The sequence below is a fragment of the Tachyglossus aculeatus genome, chromosome 4, assembly GCF_015852505.1.
Source record: "Tachyglossus aculeatus isolate mTacAcu1 chromosome 4, mTacAcu1.pri, whole genome shotgun sequence".
Taxonomy (NCBI): Eukaryota; Metazoa; Chordata; class Mammalia; order Monotremata; family Tachyglossidae; genus Tachyglossus; species Tachyglossus aculeatus.
Window position 1 is genome coordinate 39152026 of NC_052069.1, and position 22100 is coordinate 39174125.

General features: G+C 43.2%; 1 protein-coding gene across 1 annotated transcript in view; it reads right to left on the bottom strand.

The window, feature by feature from the left end:
• The window catches only part of COL24A1 (collagen type XXIV alpha 1 chain), a 500281-nt gene that overhangs the window by 159112 nt on the left and 319069 nt on the right, over positions 1–22100 (bottom strand). Inside the window, exons 32-37 of the mRNA XM_038745410.1 lie at positions 15938–15991; positions 11706–11759; positions 10082–10135; positions 6845–6898; positions 2318–2371; positions 1969–2076 (exon numbers count right to left, since the gene is read on the bottom strand). Coding sequence (XP_038601338.1) covers positions 1969–2076; positions 2318–2371; positions 6845–6898; positions 10082–10135; positions 11706–11759; positions 15938–15991 — 378 coding nt within the window. The remainder of the gene's footprint in view (positions 1–1968; positions 2077–2317; positions 2372–6844; positions 6899–10081; positions 10136–11705; positions 11760–15937; positions 15992–22100) is intronic.

Genomic DNA, 22100 nt, shown 5'->3' on the forward strand with positions numbered 1-22100 from the left:
GAGAGAGAACAGCTATTGAATCCCCATTTTACAGTTGAGGAACTCAGAAACAGAGAAGTGACTTGCCCAATGTCACAGTAGGCAAGTAGGGGAGTTGGGATTAGAATCAATCAATCAATTATATTTACTGAGCACTTACTGCACGCAAAGCACTGTATCAAGCATTTGGGAGAGTCCAACAAAGCAGAGTTGGTAGACAAATTCCCTGTCCACAATGAGCTTAGAGCCTTGATTAAATGGCAAACAAATTTGACTGCTTCCATGCTGCCTAGACACTTGACCCCAGGGAGAAGAGGTGGAGGAAGAGAAAGGTAGAACATGGCTTAACTCCTTCAATACTCCATTTTGGGGAGGAGAGTGCTGAAGGGTGGTGGAAGGTACGGGGAAGCCAGAAAATGGCAGCTTCCCTTCGTTCATTGCTCCTGGTCTGAAGAATGGAGTCGTCACTTTGGGGGATGACCAAACCTCTCTTTAACTGGGAAGCAGTGGGACCTAATGGAAAGAGCACAGACCTGAGATCTTGGTTCCAATTCCGGCTCTGCCTCTTGTCTGCTGTGTAACCTTGGGCAAGTCACTTCACTTCTCTCATCTTGTATCTACCTTAGCACTTCAGAACAGTACCTGGCACATGCTAAGTGCTTAATATCATAATTATTATTATTATTCTCTGGACCTCAGCGTCCTCATCCATAAAATTAAGTTGAATCCTACTCCCTCCAACTTAGATTGCGAGCCAAACCTGATTATCTTGTATCTGTCCCAGACCTTAGTACAATGCTTGGCAAACAGAGTTTAACGAATACCATTAAAAAACTAAAAATAAAACCACCCTGCCATGTATTCTTACGCTCTTGCATTTGCTCTCCCTCTCTTTTCTCTTTCTCTCTTCTCCCTTGTCAGGCTGCCTCTAGCTACTGAGCTTTTCCAGTTGCTCTGGGGAGGGAATGTGACTACCAACTCTCTTGTGTTGCACTCTCTCAAGCTCTTAGTACAGTGCTCTGCACACAGTCAGGGCTTAATATTGTTGTTTTGGTCAGGAAATGTGTCTTCTTATTGTTATACTGTAATCTCCCAAGCACTTAGGAAAGTGCTCCACACACAGTAAGGGCTCAATAAATACAATTGAATGAATAATAATAACAACAATAATAATAATGACCGTAATAATGGCATCTGTTAAGCACTTACTATGTACCAGGCACTGCTCTAAGTGCTGGGGTAGATACAAGATAATCACGTTGGACATAGTCCCTGTCCCACATAGGGCTCACAGTCCTAATGCCCATTTTACAGATGAGGGAACTGAGGACCAGAGAAGAGAAATGACTTGCCCAAGGCCTCACAGCAGACAGTAATAATAATAATAAGAATTATGGTATTAAGTGCTTACTATCTTTTAGACTGTGAGCCCACTGTTGGGTAGGGACTGTCTCTATATGTTGCCAATTTGTACTTCCCAAGCACTTAGTACAGTGCTCTGCACATAGCAAGCGCTCAATAAATACGATTGATGATACTATGTGCCAGGCACTGTACTAAGCACTGGGGTGGTTACAAGTGAATCGGGTTGGACACAGTCCCTTGCCCCATGTGGGGCTCACAGTCTAAATCCCCATTTTACAGATGAGGGAACTGAGGCCCAGAGAAGTGAAGTGACTTGCCCAAAGTCACCCAGCAGACAAGAGGCGGACCTGGGATTAGAACCCATGACCTTCTGACTTCCAAGCCCTTGCTCTATCCACTAGGCCGTGCGGCTTCTCTCAATAAATATGATGGATTGATTGTCCTCCTCGCTGTCTCCCGCACGTGGTCGGACCCAACGAGTCCTGTCCAGGCTCCCTGGGCAGGCCATTGGGCCCGGTGCTCAAAATGCACCAGTGCACAAGCCCAGTCTAAAGCAGAAGGGGTGCTTGCATTCAGCTTCAAAACTACTTTAGTTTAAACTTAGTTTAATTTAACTCTACTCACTGGGAGGCCTATTACTCCAGGTCCACCCGTTGGTCCTGAGATCCCTGGAATTCCCATCTCTCCTTTGTCTCCATCTTCTCCAGGAGGCCCTCTGTCTCCTGCATTCCCCTGCAACCCAAGAAAATAGGAAATCATCGCTAAAGAAAGTCAAAATAGACCCTTGGCCCCACAGTGCATTATGGAACTATTTAGGAACATTTTTCCTTTACTCAATTTCATTTAATCAGCAGGCACGATTAATTACATTCAGGGCACATGGAAAATAGACGTTACGTTTCAGCAGATAGAATAGCGCCTTGAAACAAAAATGTTTTTTATATATTTTCTAAATATGTAAAGGGCAAACTACCTTAGATCCGTCTTTCCCTTGATGACCATCTTCCCCTGGAGCTCCTGGTTCACCCTGATTTAGGGGAAGAAATCATTAATAATACAAGCAGCCTATTTGCAATCTCTTTAAAGACATGGTTTTCATTTAGTGCACAATTCCTTCTTGGGGAGGGAGTGTGCCGGGAGGAAGAATTTGGCAGATGCGAGTAGCTCCAGTTTAAATCCACTGCATTTAGACACATTTTATGCTTCAGTGAGAAAACTTTTATCTTCAACTGCACTACACTATGTCTCAGGAGTGAGAACACTACAAACTCGAAACCCAGTGGATTCCGAGAAGAATGATGTCATTTTGAACAATTAAAGGTGATGTAATGCTTGTTCTGTATCTCCCAGCACTGTTGCAGATCTACCTGGGTCTGTGTTCATGTGACTCATTACTATTCTCCATAAAATTGTATTACTTTAACTTGATGGATTAATGCAGTAAAGGATTCAGTAAGGGTCCTCAAGCCCACTTTTTATAAGTCCATGGACAGAGAAAGACACAGGAGGCAGAGAGTGGAGAAGGGAAAGGACTGAATCGAAGGAGCCGTTGCGCACAGAGCTATGAGGAATAATGTATCCGAAAAGACAGTCAGTCTGTCTTTCATCACCCTGGAATATATAAAGTTCAGTAATGTGAACCAGTAGCCATTGGCAGGATGTGGGAGGGCATCAGTTTTGACAACCTAATTGGAATCTGGGAAAAGAAGAAGAGATCGGGGTAGGAGAAGTATTCGAACCTTGAAATGGGAATGGACACCTATCCTGCTTTCATTCTCTAGACTGTAAGCTCCTTGTAGGCGGGGAGCATGTCAACCAACTCTGTGCTATTCTCCTAAGTGTTCATTACAGTGCTAGATATGTAGGAAGCACTCAATAAATACCACCGATTGATCGGTTGATTGTAAGCTCCTTGTGGGCAAGGAATGTGCCTACCAACTCTCTTGTACTGCACTCTCCTAAGAGCTTAATACAGTGCTATTCACACAGGAGGTGCTCATTAAATACCACAGATTGTAAGCTTGTGTGGGCAGGGCAGGGGCTACCAACTCTGTTGTATGGTACTCTCCTAAGTGCTTTGGACAGTGTTTTGCACACAGTAAGCACTTAGTAAATACCACTGTGCCCTGGGCTCTAAGGCCTGGTGGATTCCAGGAATAAAGCAAGAGCTGCTCCCTCTCCCTTGAGGGTCTGTAGCTTGAGGGCTCTTTTCTCCTTCACATAATAATAATAATAATAATAATGATGGTATTTGTTAAGCGCTTACTATGTGCAAAGCACTGTTCTGAGCGCTGGGGGATACAAGGTGATCAGGTTGTCCCATGTGGGGCTCACAGTCTTAATCCCCATTTTACAGATGAGGGAACTGAGGCACAGAGAGGTGAAGTGACTCACCCAAAGTCACACAGCTGACAAGTGGCGGAGCCGGGATTAGAACCCACAACCTCTGACTCCAAAGCCCGGGCTCGTTCACTGAGCCACGTGGACGGGGGCAAGTTAGGACCCCTGGGAGAGTCTGGAGCCAGCTGGGAACTTTCTCTGCCCTCAGTGGATTCCCAGTTGTTCACTCTCCTCTTCGTTTCTGCCTTCCTCTCTGTGTCCTGTCCCTCGGAAACCTCACCCCCAAGCCCTATCCCCAAATCCCCCTTGCCCTCAAATAGAAAAGTTGGCACCTAAGCATAATCCTAAATCGACCTGTGTCTCGAATTTATGCCTTAACCGAATGAGTTTTATGGTGATACTAGGAAATGGGGCAAAGGGAACTAGAAAATGAAGAAATTCTACACAGTCCCCTGGAATTTAATAGCAGTAGCCGTGGAGAAAAACAACTCAAATGAAACAATTATAATTTAAGCAACTATTGCCACAATGAGGATGTGTATTATGTACTGCCTCAGGCTAAATTACTAACAAAATGATGTAGTGCTCACGCATGCACTTTTTCTTTCAATTCCCATTAATTGCTGCGTGTCTGTTTACTATCTAGCATCAATTTGGAATTATTCTAAATTATTCCAAATTATTCAGGAGCTGGTTAGACAGTTAAGGGGGACCTAGGCCTGTTGGCTGCTTCTCCTTCCTCCTCTGATGGCCCAACTCTTAGCTATTCCTGGGCCCATTCGGACAGCCTCAAGAAGGAGGCCAGAGAAAATCAAGCCTATAAACATTCTAGCCTAGAAGCAGTGTAGTGTAGTGGATAGAGCACCGGCCTGGGACTCAGAGGTCATGGGATCTACTCCTGGCTCCTCCACTTCTCTGCTGTGTGACCTTGGACAAGTCACTTAACTTCTCTGTGCCTCAGTTACCTCATCTGTAAAAAATGGGGATTAAAAATGTGAGCCCAATAGGGGACAGGGACTGTGTCCAACCTGATTAACTTCATTCATTCATTCAATTGTATTTATTGAGCGCTTACTGTGTGCAGAGCACTGTACTAAGCACTTGAAAAGTACAATTAGGCAACAGATAGAAACATCCCTACCCAATCTACCTCTGAACTCCTTTAATGGTCAGGGATTAGCTCTACAAGTGGAACTTAATCATTTTGCACCACAGAAAAATACACTGCATTGCTCTTTCACCCCCAAGTCTGTCAATGTGAATTTTTCTGTCCTTTTACTCTGAGCTCAGATAAAAAGTAATCAAATCTAAAACCAGTTCTAGATTCTGTAAATTCTTCTTTATTCAATCCCAGTAAACAATATCATAAAGATTAGGGCATTTCAAAATATGTGACCGAAGGTTCCTAAAATATGGATCTGTACTTCCAAGTTTGCTTTAGGCAAAAACAAGTTAAAAATATCACCCAAAAGGAAACCCAAACTAAAATTTCTTCACAATGGCATAATGACCTCAAAATGGGAATAATCAATATCACCAAAAGTATTTATTGAGTGCCTGTGGGTAGAACATTATACTGAGCACCTGAGATCATACAATAAAATCCATTGGCCTAATCCCTGACTGTAAGGGAGTTCAAAATAACCCTCTGCTTTGGAGAAAACTGAAAATTTAGCTCTCTGCTCACTAAAAATAAAGAGGAGGCTTTATTGAACTAGGGTATTCATATTCAATAGCCATTAATAAACAAAGAGTTGTTTCCCATTTAATACATAATACACAGTTCTGAAGCAGCATGGCCTAGTGGAAAGAGCACAGGCTTGGGAGTCGGAGGACTTGGGCTTTAATCCCAGCTTCACCACTTATCTACTGTGTGAACTTGGGCAAGTCACTTCACTTCTCTGTGCCTCAGTTAGCTCATCTGTAAAATGGGGATTAAGACTGCCAGCCCCTCATGGGACAACCTGATTACCTGGTATCTAGCCCAGTGCTTAGAACAGTACTTGGCACACATAAGCGCTTAACAAATGACATAATAATAATAGTTATTAATAAGTACCAAAATTATTATTATTATCATGCAAAGTAATTATATTTGCCCAAATACAGCCTTAAATAGACTGATGAGTAACGAACTAGGTTACTTTGATCACTAGAATCAAAACAAAGAGCATGAGGGACATTCCGTGAGGGGGCATAAGGATGAATTTAACTCCACTTAAAATAGTTTCCTAGGACCTTCTTTTTTACGATACGGGCCAGGACAATCTGTGATTTGTCCAATGTTTGTTCTCTGTTCTCTCATTTGTATCCCTCTGGTTGTTCCCAGGGGACAGTCCAACCAAATCTCAAATGGTACAGAAATCTCCAGAGAGAGGGTCTGTCATTTGCCAAGTTGCTACATATATGGCAAGGGACATAATCAATCCATCAAATTTATTGAGCACAAACTGTGTACTAAGCATTTGGCAGAGAATAAAATACCATTGGTAGACATGTTCCCTGCTCACAAGGAACTAAGAATTACTTCATAGGAGTAAGACATCAGATACAAGACTTGAAAATTGCTCCACTTCCTTTGAGTGGACCAGAGAACTCAGACATTTGTGTGTGTTTTGCCTTTGTTTTTTAATGGTATTTTTTAAAACGGCATTTGCTAAACACTTACGTGTATCAGAACCTGGGGTGGATACAAGCTAATCAGGTTGGACACAGTCCATGTCCCACATGGGGCTCATAATATTAATCTCCATTTTTACAGATGAGGGAACTGAGGCACAGAGAAGTAAGGTGACTTGTCTAAAGTCTACACATAAGACAGGCAAGCCATGAAGCATCAGTTTTAAGGTCATAAAAATCAACAGCACTATGTACCCCTCTATAATTTATTTATTTGTATAAATGTCTCCTCTCCCCCTCTAGACTATAAACTCCTCGTGGCAGGGATTGTGTCTACCAACCATTTTATATTGTATTCTCCCAAGCATACAGCACAGTGCTCTGCACACAGAAGCACTCAATAAACATGATTGATTGATTGAACGATCACAGAAATCCAGAGGGAATGATCTGGAAATTTACCACAGCGGCAAACAGATGGGCAGACCTTGTATTCTCAAAAGGGCATAGTGTAAAAATTAGATTTCAATTCAGCACTCACCCTCACTCCTGCTTCTCCCGGTCCTCCAATACTGCCTGCAAGTCCAACGTCTCCCTGGAGAACCAAATAAAATCATTTTACCTCACTTTTACCAAAAGAAAATCACTTAGAAGGTGGCCTACTATCAGTCCTGGATCATTTAAGGATCACTTTAACCCTGAACATCTATTTAATAAGATGACAACAACTTTTTGACTCCAATTAAATACTTTCCAGTGCAATAGAATAATTCAGAAATACCAATTTGTAATAACTATTATTGTAGACACAACCCTATTGTAGAAATAAGAATACAGAATGGCAATCACAAATGTTGAGAAGAATAAAAAAAAGCTCACTTTTGGGGGGGTTGCACAAGCAACTTCAAGTCATGAGGATTCTTTGCTCCTTTCATTTAGCCTACTGACCTTAAGTTTAGCTGGTAATAATTTCTGCACCCTACATCAACTCAATTTTGTCACGTTCTACCAAGAGCCTTGGAAAGAAGGGGAAAAATAGCCCCATCCTCATTTTTAGAGAGAGAAACAGATCCAGGAAGAGCAAATGACCTGTTCTAGCCCGGGCTGGTATCCTATAGTTCCAAAGCTCAATCTTGAAGAGACTAAGTTTAACAGAAAAGCCTTTTGGGGTGGCAGTTCTGTTTATTTTCTGGACCCAGCTCAGGGTCCTTGGTGACTATGGCTCCTATGAATGTCTGGTTTCGCTGGAATTTGAAAGCCGAGTTGGTTAAGAATGATGCATTTGGGGTCAGAGGGGAAGGGAACTGAGAGACCGTCAAAGGTGTAGGCAATTCAGAAACCCAGTTCCTTTATTTTCTCTGATAAGCCTTCTACGCTGAGCGACAACAGTCCAATGGAGTAGTAGAGCACATGCCTGGGAGCCCAAAGTTCATGGGTTCTAATCCTGGCTTCACCACTTGTCAGCTGTGTGACCTTGGTTAAGTCACTTCACTTCTCTGGTCCTCAGTGATTTCATCTGGAAAATGGGGATTGAGATCGTGAGCCCCAAGTGGGGCTGTGTCCCAATCCGCAGGGACCGTATCCAAGGCGATTTGCTTGTATCCACCCCAGTGCTTAGTAATAATAATACTAATAATGGCATTTATTAAGCGCTTACTATGTGCAAAGCACTGTTCTAAGCGCTGGGGAGGTTACAAGGTGACCAGGTCGTCCCACGGGGGGCTCACAGTCTTAATCCCCATTTTACAGATGAGGGAACTGAGGCACAGAGAAGTGAAGTGACTTGCCCAAAGTCACACAGCTGACAATTGGTGGAGCCGGGATTTGAACCCCTGACCTCTGACTCCAAAGCCCGTGTTCTTTCCACTGAGCCACAATGCTTCCCGAAGTACAGTGCTTGGCGCGTAGTAAGCGCTTAACAAATAATTATTCTTATTATTATAAGATTGGCTCACCACAGAGGCCTGAAAATGGAGGTCCCAGGTTGAGGAGGTTCTCTCCAACATGGCGAACGCAGTGATGATTAGGCTTCTCTTGTTTTACCAGAGTTTCTCCTCAACCTGGGTCACTCACTGCCAGATGACTCTCACCATCTTCTCTGCCAAAAGTGGTGAGAACCATTTTCGTCCATGTCCTTTTTTATTTTTTAAGCACTTTCTCTGCTGTGTCAAACACTGTTCTAATAGCTGGGGAAGGTACCAATCAGTCAGTCGTATTTATTGAGCGCTTGCTGCATGCAGAGCACTGTACTAAGCGCTTGGAAGAATACAATATAACAATATGACACATTCCCTGCCCACAACGAGCTCACAGTCTAGAGAACAAGTTCATTCATTCATTCATTCATTCATTCGTTTAATCGTATTTATTGAGCGCTCACTGTGTGCAGAGCACTATACTAAGTGCTTGGATAGCACAATTCAGCAACAGAGACAATCCCTACCCATCAACGGGCTAATTGGATTGGATACAGTCCCTGTCCAGCCTGGGGCTCACAGTCCAAGTAGGAAGGAGAACAGGGATTTAATCCCCATTTTACAGTTGAAGAAACTGAGGCACAGAGAATAATAATGATAATAATAATAATAATGGCATTTATTAAGTGCTTACTATGTGCATGGCACTGTTCTAAGCGCTGGGGAGGTTACAAGGTGATCAGGTTGTCCTTTGGGGGGCTCACAGTCTTAATCCCCATTTTACAGATGAAGTAACTGAGGCACAGAGAAGCGAAGTGACTTGACCAAAGGCACACAGCTGACAATTTGCGGAGCCGGGATTTGAATCCACGACCTCTGACTCCAAAGCCCGGGCTCTTTCCACTGAGCCACGCTGCTTCTAGTAGAAGTCTCACAGAAGCAACTTGCCCAAGTTCACCCAGTAAGATAATGGATTAGAACCCAGTTCCTCTGAGTCCCAGACCTGGGCTCTTTCAACTAGACCAGCGTTCCACGTTCAGCTAGATCTCACTGCAAAGGAGAAATCCTCATGTAGCCATCTCTGTATTCTCCTTGCTTACCTTCCAGACTCCTGTCTCTGCCCACTCCAGTCCATATGTCCAGTCCATATGTCCAGTAAATATGTATATTTGTACATATCTATTGTTCTAGTTATTTGATTAATGATGTGCATGTATCACATTCAATTTCATTCCATTCATCTAATATCTAATGAGATTATATTAGATTATATATCTAATTGGACTATATTATCTAATATCGAATAGATAATTCTATTTATCTATTTTGATAATAATAATAATAATAATGGTATTTGTTAAGCGCTTACTATGTGCCGAGCACAGTTCTAAGTGCTCGGGGGTGGGAGGGGGGGATACAAAGTAATCAGATTGTCCCACGGGGGGGGGCCTCACAGTCTCCACCTCATCTGTAAAATGTAAATGTGTAAATGTGTATATATGTATATATGTTTGTACGGATTTATTACTCTTTATTTTATTTGTACATATTTATTCTATTTATTTTATTTTGTTAGTATGTTTTGTTTTGTTGTCTGTCTCCCCGTTCTAGACTGTGAGCCCACTTTTGGGTAGGGATCGTCTCTATATGTTCCCAGCTTGTACTTCCCAAGCGCTTAGTACAGTGCTCTGCACACAGTAAGCACTCAATAAATAGGATTGAATGAATGAATGAATGCCCAACATGCTCCGGTTAGCTTTTGGGAATCGTTTACTCGGGGAGCAGCCCATGGAGATGCCGTCCCCTGCGGGGAAAGGTTCAGATTTCTTGCTCTTCCTCTTTGTCTCTCTGTCATAAATTACCTTTTCACCAGGCTCCCCTTGAAGACCAGCTTCTCCCTCAATGCCAGGGGGACCCTGAAAGACAACATTTGACAGCCCATTGAACAGATAATAATCATAATCACATTGGTATCTGTTAAGTGAAACAGCATGGCGTCATGGATAGAGCCCAGGCCTGGGAATTAAAAGTTCACGGGTTCTAATCCCAGCTCCGCCTCTTGTCTGCTGTGTGACCTGGGACAAGTCACTTTACTTCTCTGTGCCTCAGTTCCCTCATCTGTAAAATGGGGATTGAGACTGTGAACCCCATGTGGGACAGCAACTGTATCCAACACAATTATCTTGTATCTACCCCACCACTTAGAACAGTTTCTGGCACATAGTAAGTGCTTAACAAATACCATAATCACTATCATTATGTGCCAAGCAAGGTACTAAGCACTTGGGTAGACAAAATATCTGCCCCCTGCCCCACAGCCCCCATCCCACAGTCCAGGGAAAGAGAGGGTATCTTTATAGATAGTAAACTGAGGCACAGAAAAGTGAAATGACTCGCCAAAGATCACAGAGCAGGCAAATGACAGAGCCAGGATTAGAACTCAGTTCTTCTGGCTCCCAAGCCCTGGACTCTATTTCCTAAAGCACAAGAAGGTAACAACAGAGAGACCAATTGTTAAATGGGACAAGTTGTTAGCTACAGAGATGCAAACAAGTTGGCCTTTATTATCTTCAGGCAGTCCAGCAATGACCGTAGAATTGATATTTCCACTTCCTCATCACTGTGGGTAACTGAACCCAGCTGGCTTCAAATCCAGCCTCCCTGGGGTATTACAATCTCGACTGAGTCCAGCCAGATTTGGTTGTGTCCATTCTAGTGCTTATTACAGTGCCTGGCTTGTAAACGCTAACAAACACAACAATTATTAGTACTCTACACTGAAAACGTCTTGTGGGTAACAGTAGTAATAATAATGATGGTATTTGTTAAGTGCTTACTATGTGCAAAGCATTGTTCTAAGTGCTGGGGTGATACAAGGTGATCAGGTTGCCCCACGGGGGGCTCACAATCTTAATCCCCATTTTACAGATGAGGGAACTGAGGCACAGAGAAGTTAAGTGACTTGCCCAAAGTCACACAGCTGACAATTGGAGAAGCCAGGATTTGAACCCCTGACCTCTGACTCCAAAACCCATGCTCTTTCCACTGAGCCACACTGCTTCTCTTCTACTGTACTGTGATCTCCCAAGCACTTAGTTCAGTATTCTAGACTGTGAGCCCACTGTTGGGTGGGGACCGTCTCTATATGTTGCCAATTTGTACTTCCCAAGCTCTTAGTACAGTGCTCTGCACACAGTAAGCGCTCAATAAACACAATTGAATGAATGAATGAATGCTCTGCATACACTATGCATTCAACAAATACCATTGATTGACTGGTAGTTGCCTCTTTTAAGAGCCAAGGGTTGAATGAGGAAAATTAACTTAATCTAGCAAAGCATCGAGCCTTTAACGGGGATATCTGTGCTTGATTGATACTTATCCTTCAGAAAAAATATCCAATTCACTCATTGAAGAGTAACATGATGATCTATTTCCGCTTATATAATAATGATGAACTAAGAAAACCAGAGCATAAAAACCTACTTCAACTCCCATTTCTCCTACAGGACCAGCATCTCCTTGTTGTCCCCGTGGTCCCTGTATTTAAAATAAAAATAAAAATAAAATATTTGAGCATACATCACTAACATAATTTTCAACACATCCATGATATTCAATATGGCATGTTTAATAAAGTTTATTCTACTAACTGAATTAGATCTTTGTAACACCAGTGCTTTTGATCCCTGTTCGCTCTCAAAATGTTAATAGACCTTAAGATTTGGTTTCTTATTTATTCAGAGGGAATGTTTAACTAATACCAGGGTAAGAAGCAAGTGTGATCTTAACTGGAGTAACCAAGACAGGTCCAATTAGTAATATTTATCTGCCCTTTTGGTTTGTTCAATAGAAAAATACTTACCTGACAAATGCTTAAACTGAACAATTTCTCTGGTCTCATCCATGGATTTAATAATATTTTACAGATTATGAAGATGCAATGAACTGCATACTGGAGTCTTTGTGGCAAAGGCAGTAACTGCTTCTAAAGAGTATTCTTCTAAGTTAATTGAAAAACATTAAGGGGCATCAATTCTCAAATTGTGGCAATTTGCTACTTCGGTTCTTTACATATCATTTTTATGGATTAAGTGTTTTTTATCCTCAGCAATATGCAAAGGACAAATCAAAGCAGAGAACATAATTCCTATTCTCTAGACACTGACACTCAATTCAGGCAATGAGAAGAGCAAACACTTCTGTTTTCCCAAGAGTTAAAAGACAAATGTGATGATGATGGTATTTATTAAGTGCTTACTATGTGCCAAGCACTGTTCTAAGCGCTGGGATAGATACAAGGTAATAAGGTTGTCCCACGTGGGGCTCACAGGCTTCATCCCCATTTTACAGATGAGGGAATTGAGGCACAGAGAAGTGAAGTGACTTGCCCAAACTCACACAGCTGACAAATGGCAGACGTGGGATTAGAACCCACGACTTCTGACTCCCAAGCCCATGCTCTTTCCACTAAGCCATGCTGCTTCTCATAAATGTGGAAAGGTCATCAGCTGTTTTCTGAGGAAAATGGAAGTGGTTAAGGCCACTTGACTAGGGCATGCCTTCTGGAGGGGAAAATCAGTCAGTCAGTCCGTCAGTCAGCCAATCATACTTATTGAGCGCTTACTGTGTGTGGGACACTGTACTAAGCTATTGGGAGAATCCAATATAGCAATATTACAGATGCATTCCCAAACTACAACAAGCTAACAGTCTAAAGGGAAAGGTGATTAAAAAAAATCAGCAGATTTATAGAGTTATTTCTTTCTGAATTAATCTCTGAAAATGCAGCAATTTTCTTTTTTCTCTTGTAAAAAATAAGTTTCAATTAAAACAACCCTCAGTTGTAAATATACACTGAAGCCCATATTCCCACTCAAGTCTCTTTTAATAGGCTTGTTTCTTGCTTTTCATTTTACCCACCTCCTGTTCTGAGGATATAAATACAGATGTTTATTGTTCTGACTTGGCAAAGATGTGAATTCATTCATTCAGTCATATTTATTGAGCGCTTACTGTGTTCAGAGCACTGTACTAAGCGCTTGGGAAGTACAAGTTGGCAACATATAGAGACGGTCCCTACCCAACTACAGGGAATGGGTCGGAAGCACAGGTGGCCAGAGTAGCACTTGAGAGGAGGGAGGAGAGCTCCTCTGAGGATACTGCTGGGAAGGATGGGAGAGTAGCAGAGAGTGGTGAGAGCCGGGGGGTTGGAGAAGTGGGGGGAGTGACTTTGGGGAGGTCGGACCTGATGGATTTAATTTTGTTAATGAAGTAGGAGGCCAGATCGTTGGGGGTGAGGGAAGGAGGAAGGGGAAGAGTGAAGTGACTTGCCCCAGTTCACATAGCAGACAAATGGTAGAGCTGGGATTAGAATCCAGGTGTTTTTGACTGCCTGTCTCTCAAGGAAGCTGCGATTGCCAGGAAGATTTTGCAACAGGTGCAGCCTGAAATTCCAGCCCTATTCTCTGCCTAACCCAAAGAATACCTTTGGATTATAATGATGATTTCAAAGATTGAGCTCCCCAGGCAAAAATAACAGTTCCCTTGGAATATGAGAAACAGTGCCAAACAGTGGGTCCTCGTCAGATGCATTGTCGCGAAATACAATCTGACTCAGTAGTCTAACTTTTCTCAATTCTGTTTTCTAGCAGTCAGGGCTCCCAATACAGCAGTGTAACTCACTGTTCTCACACCTCCACAAAATGCCTGAAAGCACCAATCCAGCAGCTTTTAAAACAGCAGGGTAAGAATCAATTCCATGTCTGTCTACTTGTTTTTTGTTGTCAGTCCCTTCTAGACTGTGAGCCCATTGTTGGGTAGGGATTGTCTCTACCTGTTGCCGAATTGTACTTTCCAAGAGCTTAGTACAGTGCTCTGCACACAGTAAGCACTCATTAAATACGATTGAGTGAATGAATGAATAGAACAACTCACCATCCAGGCCTTATGGATATTGACTTGAAATGTGTTTGGCTAAAGGTCAATTCTATATAGTGTGATGATTTTAAATCGTTTGTTAACTTTGAGGTTTGCACAAAACTTTCTTGAGAAAAGCCCCAGAAGTCCACCCTCCTCTTGCCGAGACCCCAAGGTATTTCCAAACTCTAAATTAGATTTCATTCATGATCTTCTCTCATGACTCCAACCATATATGCCTGCCTTTCTAAATAAACTCTCAGAAGAAATCATCCTTTTAAAGTGTAATGCTTTGGCTAAAGTATATACATGTTGGTATTCATTAAGTCAGAGGTCATGGGTTCTAATCCCGGCTCTGCCACTGGTCAGCTATGTGATCTTGGGCAAGTCACTTGACTTTTCTGTGCCTCAGTGACCTCATCTGTAAAATGGGGATTAAGACTGTGAGCCCCATGTGGGACAACCTGCTAATCTTGTATCCTCCCCAATGCTTAGAACAGTGCTTTGCACATAGTAAACACTTAATAAATGCCATTATTATTATTATTATGTGCTTCTTATGTGTCTGGCACTTTGTTAAGTCCTGGGGTAGATACAAGATAATCAGTCCATAGTCCATGTCCCACATGGGAGTCACTGTATTAATCCCCATTTTTTTTTCCACAGATGAGGTAACTGAGGCACAGAGAAACTAAGCAACTTGCTCAAGGTAACACAGCCCCAAATGGTGGAGCCGGGATTAGAACCCAGGTCCTTCTTACTCCCAGGCCTGTGCTCTATCCACTAGGCCCCTCTGCTTCTCAAATGCGAAGAAACAGAATGGAATTGAATGTCGAAATCAAGCAGAGGAGCTCAAGGAGTTAATGACAGGGAAAATGGACCAACTACCTCTGATATTATTTTTGGTGGAGGTGAAATGTTTCATTTTAAAGCCAATGTCCCTTCTTCTCATCTGGGGAATGTACTCACAGATTTCATAGAATAAATGAACAGAAGAGAAAAATGAGTGAAAAATGGACCAAGAATAGTTATTTGGCTGATGGGATTTTTCCAAGGGGCAGTAAAATAATTTCTGCAATGCCACCAGGAAACTTTTATCTCAGTGATGACTAGTCTAGGCACATGAAAGACTACCTTGTATTTCAGATCTTGGAAGTACATTTCATGACTGATACACTATAGTGAGCTAAAGAATGATTTCATACGCAATAAAGAACAAAATAAATAAGTCTGTCATGCATTTACCCTTTCAAAAATATCATGGCCATCTCACAATCAGTCTTTCCAAAGAAAATCATATTACTCTATAACACATATGACATTATGATGTAAGTTTTTGTGTTACTGATGTGTTCGTGTTCTTGTTGGGTTTGCACTTTTCAAGTCATTGTGTACTCGCCCTGACTTCTCTGAACGGTCTTCTGTTAGACTGTTAGCCACATAAAAGTGCGTGTGGCAACGTAGTAGTAATAAGAACAGCAAGCTATTCAGAAAAAAGCATTTCAGAGGTTTATTGAAACAGACCGTTCTTTGTTGTAACAGTAACATGCCCAGAATGTAGTTCAGGACTACAGTACAAAACCTGGCTGTTAATTGCAAAGAAGGCACTGTTACCCTCCCAGTAAAACAGCTGCACAATGCAATTAGCTGTTGAGTACATCGCCTATGATGTGTGCTACATTTAATTACATTTGAAAGATTTCAGGCCCCGGCAGAGTGGAGCCTATGATACCTGAAATATAAAAACTATCCATTATGGGGGGGAAAAAAGTGTATAGGAAAGTTTGTGGATAACTTACTGGTTCTCCTGCAAGCCCTCTGTCTCCAGTGCTTCCAGGGGGCCCTTGTAAACCCTGAAAAAAAAAAAGTGAAAACTAGAGGAAAGGGTTGCTTTAGGTTCTGTCAGAAGTATTTCTCCATCCTTCCATTTTCCCTGCATGCTCCTATGTCTAGCCCTGACTTAATAGAGCTGAATAGCTACTATTCCTCTCTAGGGAAGTTGGACCTTCTATAATGAATCAATTGTATTTATTGAGTCGGTCAGACAGTTAGTCAATTGAATTTATTGAGCGTTTATTGGGTGCAGAGCTCTGTATTAAGTGTTAGGGAGAGTACGATGTAAAGGACACATTCCCTGCCCAGAGTGAGCTCACAGTCTAGCGGGAGAGACAGACATTAATATAAATAAGATAAATTACAGATATTTACAGAGTGTTGTGTGGCTGGAAGGGGGGGATGAATAAAGGGAGCAAATCAAGGCGATGCATATGGGAATGGATGAAAAGGAAAAGAGGCCTTGGTCAGGGAAGGCCTCTTGGAGGAGATGTGCCTTCAATCAATCAATCAATCAATCGCATTTATTGAGCGCTTACTGTGTGCAGAGCACTGTACTAAGTGCTTGGGAAGTACAAGATGGCAACATATAGAGACAGTCCCTACAATAAGGCTTTGAAGGAGGGGAGAGTAAATGTCAGTTGGATATGAAGTAGAAGGGCGTCCCATGCTGGAGGCAGGATGTGAGAGATTGGTGAGATGAGAGATAGACGAGATGGAGGTATAGTGAGTGGGTTGGCATAAAAGGAGCAAAATGTAGGAGAGTAGTGAAATGAGGTAGGAGGGGACAAGGTGATTGAGGGCTTTAAAGCCGTTGGTAAGAGTTTCATTAATTAATTAATTAATTCATTCATTCAATCGTGTTTATTGAGTGCTTACTGTGTGCAGAGCACTGTACTAAGCGCTTGAGAAGTACAAGTTGGCCATATATAGAGATGGTCCCTGCCCAACAACGGGCTCGCAGTCTAGAAGGGGGAGACAGACAACAAAACAAAACATGTGGACAGGTGTCAGGTCATTAGAATAAATAGAAGTAAAGCTAGATGCACATCATTAACAAAATAAATAGAATAGTAAATACGTACAAGTAAAATAGAGTAATAACTCGGTATAAACATATATACAGGTGCTGTGGGGAGGGGAAGGAGGGAGGGCGGAGAGGATGGCAAGGAGGAGAAGAAAAAGGGGGCTCGGTCTGGGAAGGCCTCCTGGAGGAGGTGAGCTCTCAGTAGGGCTTTGAAGGAGGAAGAGAGCTAGCTTGGTGGATGTGCGGAGGGAGGGCATTCCAGGCCGGGGGGAGCATGTGGGCTGGGGTTCGATGGTGGGACAGGTGAGAACAAGGTCTAGTGGGGAGGTTAGCAATGGCAGAGGAGCGGAGGGTGCAGGCTGGGCTGTAGAAGGAGAGAAGGGAGGTGAGGTAGGAGGGGGCGAGGGGATGGACAGCCTTGAAGCCGAGAGTGAGGAGTTTTTGCTTGATCATCAATCGTGTTTATTGAGCGCTTACTGTGTGCAGAGCACTGTACTAAGCACTTAATGCGTAAGTTGACTGGTAGCCAGTATAGTGCTCTGCACACAGTAAGCGCTCAATAAATATGATTGAATGAATGGAGATTTTTGAGGAGGGGAGTAACATGCCCAGAGTGTTTCTGCACAAAGATGATACGGGCAACAGCGTGAAGTATAGACTGAAGTGGGGAGAGACAGGAGGATGGGAGATCAGAGAGGAGGCTGATGCAGTGGTGGATGGGCAACCACTAGAAGTTCTTGGGGAGGGGAGAAACATGGCCTGAATGTTTTTGCAGAAAAATGTCCCGGTCAGCAGAGAGAAGTATGGACTGGAGTCAGGGGAGCCAGGAGGCAGGGAGATCAGCAAGGAGGCTGATGAAGTAATCAAGGCAGGGTTCCATTCCATTCCACTCCTAGCTTGGGCAGTGGCTAGCGAGTGGAAGGCAATCTGTTACAAGTCAGAACTCACCCGTGCTGGGCAGCAGCGGCACAGGAGAGAATCAATCAATCAATCAATCATATTTATTGAGCGCTTACTCTGTGCAGAGCACTGTACTAAGCGCTTGGGAAGTACAAGTTGGCAACATATAGAGACAGTCCCTACCCAACAGTGGGCTCACAGTCTAAAGAGCGAAGACTCAGGTTTACTGCCGGAAGGAGGCAACGGTAAACCACTTATGTATTTTTACCAAGAAAAGTCTATGGATACGCTACCAGAACGATTGCAGATGGAGAGCGGGGCGTTCCGGGAGAGCTGTGTCCATGGCGTCACTACGGGTCGAAGACGACTCGACAGCATAAGACAAGACAAGGTTCCTGTCCAGGTCACTGACCTGCCGCTGTGCCGTCTCCAGGATGGGAAATTCTTTCTTTTTGCAACCCCCCAAGAACATGCTGGAGAAGGCCATGGGTCCTAATCTTCTAGACTGTGAGCCCAATGTTGGGCAGGGACCGTCTCTATATGTTGCCAAGTTGTACTTCCCAAGCGCTTAGTCCACTAAATTTTTTTCATCCCCATCCTCATTATCCAATGTCACTCAGCCCCACATGAGCCCGTTGTTGGGTAGGGACCGTCTCTATATGTTGCCGATCTGTACTTCCCAAGTGCTTAGTACAGTGCTCTGCACACGGTAAGTGCTCAATAAATACGACTGAATGAATGAATGAATCCCACTTCTGCCACTGGTCAGCTGTGTGACCTTGGGCAAATCACTTCATTTCTCTGGGCCTCAGTTACCTCATCTGTAAAATGGGGATTAAGACTGTGAGCCCCCCGTGGGACAGGGACTGTGTCCAGCCCAATTTGCTTGTAACCAGCGTTACAAGCAGTGTGGCTCAGTGGAAAGAGTCCGGGCTTTGGAGTCAGAGGTCATGGGTTCAAATCCCAGCTCCGCCACTTGTCAGCTATGTGACTTTGGGCAAGTCACTTCACTTCTCTGGGCCTCAGTTACCTCATCTGTAAAAATGGGGATTAAGACTGTGATCCCCATGTGGGACAACCTGATCACCTTTAAACTCCCCAGAGCTTAGAACAGTGCTTTGCACATAGTAAGCCCTTAAGAAATACCATTATTATTATTATTATTATTATTAACCACCCCAATGCTTAGTACATTGCCTGGCACATAGTAAGCGCTTAATAAATACCGTGATTATTATTCTTAATAGAATGCTTAAACCACCACTTTGCTGCATTAGGGAATCATAGCCCATCATACTGTGCAGCAGTCAAGGGTGAAGTTTATCTTGTGTCTACCCCAGAGTTTAGTACATCCCTTGGCACATAGTAAGTGCTGAACAAATACCACTGGGAAAAAAATATATATTCTCTCAGTCATTCTATTGACTTTAAACCTGAATGCACTCTGCTGAAGGCATCCAGTAAATTCTGAGATGTTTTAGAGTTTAACAAACAATTGCAAAATGTTTACTAGAATATTTTGGATGAAATAGAGTCTTTCATCCCACAGTAGCAAAAACGTAAACTCCACCACACAAAGAATTGACTCAATTAATGGCCAGAAAACAAAGGAAAAAGCCTTCAGGAACTTCCCCAAAGTTACACCCCGAGTGACCGATTCACAAACGAATCTCGATAGAAGAGTTTATCCTTCCAGTTTTGAAGTCAGGAAACTATAACCCGAAGCAACCACTTTATTCCGTTTGAAAAACAAAGGAGTTAGGATCTACAGAAACACTTTTGGGTGAAGTGGAAATTCGAATAATAAATATCCAGACCTGTGGAAGGGTCATTGTGGAAGATTCCCTGGTAGTTGTGTTTTGCACACATATTTCCCTTTTTCACTGAGAACTGCTCTTTTTCCGCTGGGTTTCTGCTACTTCTACCCTGATTGGGCTGACTGTGATGTTACTGTGGGAAGTAACTGGTAGAGGGCAGCAGACTTCTAGAGATAACCAAGTGAGACTGAAAAGGACAGTCCAAGACTGAACTCCTTGTCTTCCCTCCCAAACCCTGCCCTCTCCCTGACTATCCCATCTCTGTTGACGGCACTACCATCCTTCCCGTCTCACAAGCCCGCAACCTTGGTGTCATCCTCGACTCCGCTCTCTCGTTCGCCCCTCACATCCAAGCCGTCACCAAAACCTGCCGGTCTCAGCTCCGCAACGTTGCCAAGATTCGCCCTTTCCTCTCCAACCAAACCGCTACCCTGCTCGTTCAAGCTCTCATCCTAACCCGTCTGGACTACTGCATCAGCTTTCTCTCTGATCTTCCATCCTCGTGTCTCTCCCCACTTCAATCTATACTTCATGCTGCTGCCCGGATTATCTTTGTACAATTTGTACTTCCCAAGCGCTTAGTACAGTGCTCTGCACATAGTAAGCGCTCAATAAATATGATTGATTGATTGATTGATTGATTTGTCCAGAAATGCTCTGGGCATGTTACTCCCCTCCTCAAGAATCTCCAGTGGCTACCAATCAATCTGTGCATCAGGCAGAAACTCCTCACCCTGGGCTTCAAGGCTGTCCATCCCCTCGCCCCCTCCTACCTCACCTGCCTTCTCTCCTTCTCCAGCCCAGCCCGCACCCTCCGCTCCTCTGCCGCTAATCTCCTCACTGGGCCTTGTTTTCGCCTGTCCCGCCATCGACTCCCAGCCCACGTCATCCCCCGGGCCTGGAATGCCCTCCCTCTGCCCATCCACCAAGCTAGCTCTCTTCCTCCCTTCAAGGCCCTACTAAGAGCTCACCTCCTCCAGGAGGCCTTCCCAGACTGAGCCCCTTCCTTCCTCTCCCCCTCGTCCCCCTCTCCATCCCCCCATCTTACCTCCTTCGCTTCCCCACAGCACCTGTATATATGTATATATGTTTGTACATATTTATTACTATATTTATTTATTTATTTTACCTGCTCATATCTATTCTATTTATTTTATTTTGTTAGTATGTTTGGTTTTGTTCTCTGTCTCCCCCTTTTAGACTGTAAGCCCACTGTTGGGTAGGGACTATCTCTATATGTTGCCAACTTGTACTTCCCAAGCGCTTGGTACAGTGCTCTGCACACAGTAAGCGCTCAATAAATATGATTGGTTGATTGATTGATAGTTTAGGTTGCTTTGGCGTCAACATTTCTGCCTGTATGGTTCGGATTCCTCATGGAACAGGGTGTTTATATATCCCATTTCCTACTACCTTCTCTCTTCTATTTCCTCTCCTTCAGCCCTCAGAAATGTCATCCACTGGTAACATTATCATAACAAGGAAAACAATTCATTCATGGAACTAAAATCACATTTTCTCATAGGAATTGGCTTCAAGGCTTTCACATCACATTTACCAGCCATAGTTTTCTATAAGGATGACAGAGAAAGTGTCCTGGTTTGTAAAAAGTGATAAAGCTCTTTCAGATAAGCAGAAACATTTTTGTGAGCATGTCCCAGAAGATAATAAGTATAGAAAAACCTTTCTAGGAATACCACTGACATGTTTTCCCGTCCCATTTATGATCTGGACATAGTTATTCTATTTATTTAGAGAAGCAGTGTGGCTCAGTGGAAAGAGCCCGGGCTTTGGAGTCAGAGGTCATGGGTTCAAATCCTGACTCCACCACTTGTCAGCTGTGTGACTTTGGGCAAGTCACTTAACTTCTCTGGGCCTCAGTTCCCCCATCTGCAAAATGGGGATGAAGACTGTGAGCCCCCATGGGACAATCTGATCACCTTGCATCTGCCCCAGCGCTTAGAACAGTGCCTGGCACATAGTAAGCGCTTAATAAATGCCATTATTATTATTATTATTATTATTATTTATTTTATTTTGTTAATATGTTTTGTTTTATTGTCTGTCTCCCCCTTCTAGACTGTGAGCCCGCTGTTGGGTAGGGACCATCTCTATATGTTGCCAACTTGTACTTCCCAAGCGCTTAGTACAGTGCTCTGCACACAGTAAGCGCTCAATAAATATGATTGAATGAATAAATGAATCTGGAAGGAAGCGATGAGAATTCATTCATTCATTTGTATTTACTGAGCGCTTACGGTGTGCAGAGCACGGTACTAAGCACTTGGGAAGTACAGATCGGCAACATATAGAGACAGTCCCTACCCAACAACAAGCTCACATGGGACTGAGTGACATTGGATAATGAGGATGGGGATGAAAAAA